The sequence below is a fragment of the Xenopus laevis genome, chromosome 6S, assembly GCF_017654675.1.
Source record: "Xenopus laevis strain J_2021 chromosome 6S, Xenopus_laevis_v10.1, whole genome shotgun sequence".
In the NCBI taxonomy this organism is placed as follows: Eukaryota; Metazoa; Chordata; class Amphibia; order Anura; family Pipidae; genus Xenopus; species Xenopus laevis.
Window position 1 is genome coordinate 137262830 of NC_054382.1, and position 9376 is coordinate 137272205.

A 9376-nucleotide genomic window follows, 5' to 3' on the forward strand; every position below is an offset into this window, starting at 1 on the left:
ACACAACAACTGCGCAGCTGCCTGATTACTGCAGTAGGAGTCAGTGACATTTGGGGGTCACCTGTTTGTAATGGTAGAAAGTGGGTCACAGATCTGGTAGCGCGGGGCTCATGGAGCTGAAATGGATGGGGGGGAGAGTCAGACAAATGTGCTGAGCTGGGGGAAGGGAGGGGGAATGGGAACTGCTGACACTGGAATAGGAAGGGAACCAGAGAACATCAGGCACATACTGGGATACTGGGCACAAACAGGTGGGGGATAGAGGCCATTACATACAGATACGGTGAAGGGGTCATAAACAGTTAAACAGCAGGGGCAGAAATGCACAAGAACTTAAGCCAGTGGCAGTTTTTTCACTCATTTATGTGAAAAATCTCCTTCCTATCTGGCTGTGAGTGTGCAAATACCTTCCAGTTATGGCCATGAGTGTGCAAATACCTGCCAGTTATGGCTGCAAATTTGGAAATACCTTCCAGTTATGGCTGTGAGTATCCAAATATCTTTCTAGTTATGGCTGTGAGTGTGCAAATACCTTCCAGTTATGGCTGTGACTGTGCAAATACCTTCCAGTTAGGGGTGAAAGTGTGCAAATACCTTCCAGTTATGGCTGCAAGAACAAGCCTTCAAATAATTTGCCCACCACAGATGTCAGACTTACTGGCCTATAATTGCCAGGCTGAGATTGTAATGCCTTTTTAAATATTGGAATAACATCAGTTTTTCTCCAATCCATAGGCACCATACCAGATGAAAGTGAATCTGAGAAAATCAGAAATAAGGGCTGGTCTAAAACTGAACTAAGCTCTCTTAGAACCCGGGGGTGTATGCCATCTGGCCCTGACGCCTTGTTCACATTAATTTTTAATCAAACTTTATGAATCTTATAGTGAGTCAGCCACTGACTAGATTGAGCTGAGCCATTAGTGCAGCTATAAAGTGAGCCTGGGAACTCAGACTCCTCTATTGTATACACTGAAGAAAAGAACTGATTTAACACATTTGCCTTTTCTGTATCTGTTACAACCATACTGGTACCATTATTTAATGGAGCAACCCTCTCAATCTGCATCTTTTTACTATTAATATACTTAAAAAACTTTTTTGGGTTAGTCTTAGCCTCAGATGAAATGCGCTACTCATTTCCTTATCTTTGCCTTCTGGACTGAAAAATCCCATTATCCTTGTTTGAGAGAGGCCGGCATTGAGATGCACCATAGGTGTCATTGCTGTAGATTTTGGTTACCAAAAGTAAAACCCAATGTGAAACATGTGTTGTGTGTTTCAGGGTACATCAGTGAGTACATCCCACCTTCCGTTTATGATGGAGACAGTGATGGAGTCATCAAGGTCCCTTCTCCCGACACCCTCTACAGTACGGTACACAGTGAATATGGAGCGGTGGACTCGGAGCCCCCCGATAGTCCACGTTCTGAAATCACGGGTGGCTACATCAATGGAGACACAGCAGTGAGTGAGGGCTACTCGGTGGATGCCTTCTTTATCACAGATGGGAGATCTCGGCGCAAGGTGCTGAGTGGGGGGCGCTCCATTCAGAGGCACAGCTGTAGCGAGTGCGGCAAGAGTTACGCCACGTCTTCCAACCTGAGTCGGCACAAGCAGACTCACCGCAGCCTGGACAGCAAACTGGCCAAGAAGTGCTCCACCTGTGGCAAGGTATATGTGTCCATGCCGGCCATGGCCATGCACCTTCTCACCCACGACCTCAAGCACAAGTGTGAGACCTGCGGAAAGGCCTTCAGCCGGCCGTGGCTCCTTCAGGGTCACATGAGGTCCCACACAGGGGAGAAGCCATTTGCTTGTGCCCACTGTGGGAAAGCCTTTGCTGACCGCTCCAACCTCCGTGCCCACATGCAGACCCACTCGACCTTTAAACACTACAAGTGCAAACGTTGCAGCAAGACCTTCGCACTCAAGTCCTACCTAAATAAGCACTACGAGTCGGCCTGCTTCAAGGGAGCTGAGCCTCCAATGAGCCCCCTGGAGGACTGAGCTGCTCTTCACCCAACAACCCAACCATAGCTTTTTAGAAAGTTCTGGAATCACAGCACCCCTGAGGGAAAGAAACTCACCTCTTAAGTTCTTCATGATCACCAACCTGCTAAATCTGGTGCTGTTATTTTCATCCCCTGTGGGCCTGGAGCCTTTAATGAGAGGCTGAAGTTGGAAGTGGGTGGGTGATGTTGGGATTCTCTCCTGTTTTTTATTTAGGTTTTGAATTGGAATTCGGGTACTTGTTCATGTTCTTCCTCATTGCTACTTAATGACTTGGGTGAGACGGGATGAGCTTCTGTTCACATTCTCACCCCTGGCCCTTTTGGCGTTAATGTTTATGTTGAGACAAATAGCCGAATATTTTAAACCAATATGTTTGTATTAACGTCAAAACTGTCATGCAGAGAATATTGCCTCTACTTATATAGGAGCACATGGTTGGGGTGCGAGGGTCAGCCTGTTTTCTAGGGGTACATAGCGATTTCTCTAGCTTTTAGTTGCTGTGGAATACAGAAAGGCCTGCAGTTGGTCACTTTTAGTGAAAAGTTCCAATGCGAGAGGTGGGAGATTGATGGGCCCAGGTCTCCCCCACTACATGGAGGAACTGGAAGATTGTGAATGTAGGTAGGTAGGTTGTAGGATCAGCACGATGTTAGAGTCAGATACATTGGGATACAGTTCAATAAAGGGGTTGGTACGTGTCTGTTCATCAACGCTATACATTAAGTTTATCCCACAGTGATTTTATATCTAATATCTGAAACTAAAGCCATTTTCTACTTCCTGATCACAAAGAGCAAAGTCAAAACAACCAGCAATCTACTTAAAAGCCTCTGCATAAACAAACCCCAACCTGCCTACAGCCACTTCTCTTTCTAGATAAAGAGCAACTTGTGACAAAGGCTTCAAAGTGGCTGCTGGTTTGTTGCCTTGGGAAGCTCCGCCCCTATAGTCGGTCACAGAGCTGATTACTGCACATGCCCAGTGCATTCTGCTCCAATGGAAACTAACTAGGCATGTGGGTAAGGAAATGATTTCTGCAGCACATTTCAGCTTATCTCTTAGTAAAGACTCAGTGTCGGCAAAGAGCGACATCATTTGGACAATTTTTAGAGGCTTTTAAGTGATTTTTTTTAAAAAAGGGCTTATTTATCCCTTAGGCCGAGAGCACTACCCTCGCTGCATTGGTATTGAGCTTGGATAGGGCCCACTTTAAACTTAGAGCACTTTCCCCACTATGTAAGTATTACGCTTGGATTGGGTTCTCTTTAGGCTTAGGACACGGCCCTCACTGAGCAAGTATTACCCATAGGGCCCAGTTTAGACTGGACTATTGCCTCTGTGCAAGTATTAATCATGGATAAGGCCTAGTTTAGATTGGACTATTGCCTCTGTGCAAGTATTAATCATGGATAAGGCCTAGTTTAGATTGGACTATTACCTCTGCACAAGTATTAATCATGGATAGGGCTCAGTTTATTTTAAACTATTGCCTCTGTCAAGTATTAATCATGAATAGGGTCCAGTTTAGGTTGAACTATTGCCTCTGTACAAGTATTAATCATGGTTAAGGCCCAGTTTAGGTTAAACAATTGCCTCTGGGGAAGTATTAATCGTGGATAGGGCCATTTTAGGTTGAACTATTGCCTCTGTCAAGTATTAATCATGAATAGGGTCCAGTTTAGGTTGAACTATTGCCTCTGTACAAGTATTAATCATGGATAAGGCCCAGTTTAGGTTAAACAATTGCCTCTGTCAAGTATTAATCATGGATAGGGCCCAGTTTAGATTGGACTATTGTGGAAGTATTAATCAGGGGCAGTTGCAGGCCCACAAGGTGGAATGGTATTGGCTCGTTACAGGGAAATGCTTGGCCAGATATGTCCTCACCTCTAATCAATAGACAGAAGGAGTTTGGGGGGAACCGAGCTCTTTTTGATTCTCCTCTGTCAGATGCTTCATTGAAAGTTTCATTTAGCAAATAGTTAATTCATATATTAGTTTCAGTAGAAATTCTCCCCTGTTCCTATAGGGCTGCAAGAGAAGAGCGCCCCCATCTGGGCTGTACATAAGGTCAGACTGGTGGGTGCAGGGTCCAACGGGTCCACCCCAAACCCACCAAGGGGCCCCCACTGCACCCTACACCCAACTACAGGGGCCGCCACTACCACCTTCCCTCCCCCAGTGCACATAATTTAAACTTACCCTCAGCGCATTGGTCTGGGGGAGCAGCAAAGGGGACGGGTTGTGGGCTGGCGGGGCCCAGTCTGACCCTATTTGTGCCAAAGCCCAGGGACAATAATTATGATTCAGCTCTTTTATGATCTGTTCCTAATGCACCAAATTCCCACCATGACTGCTGAGATTTTGGGCTTCAAGCTTTTGGGGACCCAGCGGAGGAGGTGGTTGCATGGAAGGGTGCATGTGATCCCGCATGAGATTTCAGCCCTGGTTTGGGTGTGGCCTGTATGTTTCTATTCATGACATTCACTGCTTGTAACCCCCCAGCCCCCAACAATACAGGGTTTAGTGATGGACTCACCACTGGGGTCTCAGAGAGGGAGGAGCAGAGTATCTGACAGAGCATCATGGGAAATGGCAGATGTGACCTCTCCAGCCTTGATGAACAGACCTGACCAGGGTTCCCCTTTGAATGGAAGGGGCATGTTAGGGGCAGATAAATAAGTTGGCACATGAATCAAGGGAAGCCATAAGATCAGTATTGGAAATGGATTCGCATTTATGACATTGATCCACTTCCAGGTTCCTGGGGGGACACGTGAATATTAATTGAAACTTAAGGGTCTTTCCAGACACAGGTATGTGCTCTTGCCCCATTGCTGCCAACCCTACCACTTACCCACTGCCTATTCCTCCCTGTAATAAAACTGAAGCTTAAGTTTTCCCTTCCACATATCAGTGGATCTAAGAACCCTCCTCCCCATTTAACCCCCCCCCCATGGCAGCAAAAGGGTAAAATCATGACCCTATTTCATGAAATATCACTTGTCCTATTCCCTCTTAATCTTCCACATCCGGGGGCTCAATTCCATTGCCTGGGGTGAAACATCTGACTTGAATTTTTTTGTAGGAAAGTCAGTATTTGGGCAGTGCCAGGGTGGCTGTGCCCCATGTGCAATAGAGTTGACGCCCGCATTTTAGAATCAGACTTGTTGCATGTTGTGTCTCGCTGATTCTGCTTTTCAATTGCACTTAATATTGCGCGGAATGCGCCCCGAGATGCACCAGGAAATCCAATCAGCGCATCCGCCCGAATCACCCGTTTTATAAGGATCTGGGGTGTGTTTTTATTCACGGCTTTTAGCAATAATCTTCAACGTCACCAGATTCTTCCTCCAAATTGTCACTGGGCAGCGCGGGGAGAGCGACGAGGCACCGGGATTTCATGCCAAAGCTTCAGCCACTTTTTATTTGGACACAATCACAAGATTTAGGCAAAACAAGTGAAAAGAGCAAATGGGAATAAGAAATAAAGGGGTAACCAATAATAAGCTTAGGGATAGGGCTAGGGGGGGCTGGGGTTCAGCCCACCGTGTGCCGTTACTTTGGGGGGGGTTTGCATGCCACATTCTGGAATCTATGCCAATTTTGTAGGGTTTGGGGTTTTTGCCAAATGTTAGTGCTTAGTTGCAATATATTCCCGAGCGGAAGAAGAAGCAATAATAATAATAATACTCATATAATAATAATAATGATAATGATAATAATGCATGCAGTTTGTAGGTATGCGGTGATTCTGAGTGATCAGGTACTGCCTCATTATTCTAATATCAGGGATTATTTGCTTTGGGGAATAGGGGGGCAGCAGTGCATGTGGGGTCTCTCTACTCTCAGTGCATTATTGGCACCCCCTTTGCTTCCAGACCCCCAGACCCACCTGCCTCTCCTGCAGACCATTGTGCCAAGGGCATTGCCCAAACGGAGAGATTTACCCCCCTGCACCGAGACTAGGGGAATATTGGGCCCAGGACACAGGGAGATCAGAGCCATTCGTATTGTGCTTAGAATTCCCCAGACAGCACTTTATTCTGCAGGTCAACATTTAACCCAAAACCATTGGGGTTGCCCCTCCCCCTGCAGAAAATGTAAGAGCTTATTAGGCACAAGGCAGGGGGTATTACAGGCAATAATCAGTAACAGCCAATGAAAGGGAATATGTGAGCTCGGAGCTGCCCCCTGCAGGAGAGCTAGTGCAGCACATGGATCTACGGAGAGAGAGAAGGGTCACATTAGTGTCTGAGTTCTGGAAGCAATGGGAGCAGCGTTTCCCCAATGTGTCACATGCACTGCAGCTTTAACCCTTAGTCTGCCAACACTCCAATGAGTGGGCAGCCCTTCCGGCAGAGGGAGGGGGTTCTTTTGATATTTCCATGTATCGTTCATGTTATGCATTGCCTGCAGCCACTCGGCTCACGTTAGATAAGAATTTGCAAGAAAAAAGGGACTTTTTGGATTTAAAAAAAAATGAAAAAAAGCTTTGAAATACTTTGCGGATGTTTGAGAGGAGAAGTCGCCGACTCCCAGTGATTCACAGAGAGGAGTTTTTATTTTTTATGGAAATCAGCCAATTCCTCGTGTGAAACACATTTTGTCGGAGTCGTTGGGGCGTCGGAAAGAAAAGCCATGCGGAGAAATCGGACATTTCCGGAAGCACTTGGATTGCTCTCATTTAGCGATAACCCTCTTATTTACTCTTCATAATGTGAAAACAGCACAATAGTACTACTGAGTATTACTCTGTGGCGCCTTTCCTTGCCCGAGCACCTCACTGCCCCCCAAAACTGTCTCTTTCCTATTCAGACTGGCTGCAGACACCCACATATTTACCTCTGCACCCCACAATTGCCCCATTATTATTATACTGCCCCTAAACAAACAAGGGACACATTATTCAAGCCGACGTTTCGGTGGAACAAATACCTCGTACATAGGGAACCACTTGGGGCTGCAATGGAATATTGCCCAGTGACCCACTTGCACAATGACATGGACACTGGATAAACCAATTGGAGGCAAATATTACACTATCACCCCCACCTGCCCATTTCACTTCTCCAGTTACCCCTGAGGCACTAGGGTCGATGCCATTATTGGGGGTAAAACTTGGGCAAAGGACCAGGGCAGTGACATCAGTAGACAGGGGATCAAAAGCAGAACCTCAATATCAGGCAGGAGGGTCAGTCCCCTTTTTCAGGCTATGATGCTGGGGGCACAACTGGCTTCATTTTGGGTTTGGGTTTCACATCACTCAAACTGGTCGGTCCCTAGAAAAACTGGAATGTTTGGTTCATTCCTAACAGGTGGCAAATCTAGGCCCCTAAAGTTATATACAAGAAAAGGGATTTATGCTGTTAGAACTGGCTACTTAAATATTTATATCAACATGTGTATGAATAAAAAGGCAATGTTTATTAGACAACGAATCACAATACAAGTAAAAACACTTAAAACCAATCAGAGCTGTTAAGTAAAAGAAGGGTCCCCTCCTATTTTAGTTATAGGACTCTATAGAGCTTCATTCAAGTAATGCGCAAATCAACATGGACTATAATGCAGAAAAAAATGAATAATGAAGGACCATGAAGTTGTCTATTGAGGTGTCCAAATTTCAACAGATGTATCCATAGGTCCAAACTGCAGTTAGTGTCCCATGTTGTTTAGTTTGTAAAAAATAACCTGTAATGGATTTATAAAATCCTGGGCATGTGTAAATATCTTGGTCCCTTGTGATGATCCTGTTTCCAAGGGAAGATGAAATGTGCCAAGTCAGGATGGACAGAGTCTATAAGGGGGGCTGAGAAGTAAATATGAGGACAACATTAGATGTTGGAGGAGATTAGAGGTGAGTGAATGTTCCAGCACACGGTGAGTAATGAAGCCGGCGGCTATTGCTCAGTGAATCAGTGTAGAGCAGAAATAATTCCCTTTATCGATGTGCCGAGTGAAACAACATGTGTGGCATCTTCACAGAGTTAATAAATGTGCTACTTATCTGTAACACCGCTCCACTTTAGACTCCATATTCAAGCTTTGAAGTCATGTTATCTGGTGCCTACACCTCGCTGATCCAAACAAACACAGACGCCATGTCGACTTGTCCTAAATCCATCCGGCTCATATCTGGCCCCTCCTCCACTCACAGCACCTAACTGGAATGTTTGGTTCATTCCTAACAGGTGGCAAATCTAGGCCCCTCCCAGTTCCTGCCCTGTGATGTCATTGCTCTGCCCCTGTTACATCATCATCATCCTGCTCTATTATATCATCATCCCATCCCCGGTGGCTGATTATATTTACTGCTAAAGCTGGAAACCCTGATAGCAGCCCAACTGCCCCTGGGTACAGAGATGTCCAAACTTCTGTCTTCCAACAGTTGTTCAATTACAACTCCCAGCACCCCTCTCTGCAGAGGCCAGACATAACAAAGGGCCCCATCTAATGACAAGGCCTGGCTCAAGACATTTGCCCCCAGTCTGAATGGAAAAAAGACACCGAGCCCCACTCCATCTAGTGAAACCTCTCTCTGACCCCAAAGGCTAGCACTCTATGTGATGCTGCTCAGACAAGGAAAGAGCCACAAAACCTTCAGGTATTTCTGCACTTGTTGCATTTATTTAAGATAAAAAGTGGGAACTTATGGATTTTTGTACTGGGCTCATCGCTCGTGGCCTCTGTGTAAATAGGAGATTTGGCAGCCATTTTTTTCCGGCTGTTTCAATATGAGGCTGGGGGGGGACCTTTCTTGAGGGAGTTAATGAGTTCCCAAAGCCCCTTTCCCCTTGGGGGGGCCACGTAGTTGGGATTATATTTTGCGCATACTGAGGGGGCTGTTAGAATGGAAAGCACAATGTACTTATAATATGCCTTTAATGCACCTCCCAATAAACAATTCAAGCAAAAGGGCCCCTGTGTCTTATTCCTGGGGAGTCTAGGGGTGGAGCCTACACAAACACTGGGGGTCAGGGCACCCATTGGTTCCACCGCATAGAACTGGTAATGCCCCATCTATAATATGCCCCCAGTGCTAAATGGGATATTAGTGATATAGAGAAAGTACAGAGAAGAGCGACTTAGCAACAGAAGAGACAGTAAAGGGGATATGATCACTATATATAAATATATAAGGGGATATGATCACTATATATAAATATATAAGTGGATATGATCACTATATATAAATATATAAGGGGATATGATCACTATATATAAATATATAAGGGGGATATGATCACTATATATAAATATATAAGGGGATATGATCACTATATATAAATATATAAGGGGGATATGATCACTATATATAAATATATAAGGGGATATGATCACTATATATAAATATAAG

The 9376-nt window shown here is 45.2% G+C and overlaps 1 protein-coding gene across 1 annotated transcript in view; it reads left to right on the forward strand.

Annotated features, from left to right (window-relative positions):
• Window positions 1-8934, forward strand: part of scrt2.S (scratch family zinc finger 2 S homeolog) — a 17056-nt gene extending 8122 nt beyond the window's left edge. The window contains exon 2 of the mRNA XM_018224047.2: window positions 1286-8934. Within this exon, the coding sequence (XP_018079536.1) occupies window positions 1286-2010 (725 nt within the window). The 3' untranslated portion in view covers window positions 2011-8934. The remainder of the gene's footprint in view (window positions 1-1285) is intronic.
• The last annotated feature ends 442 nt before the right edge of the window (window positions 8935-9376 follow it).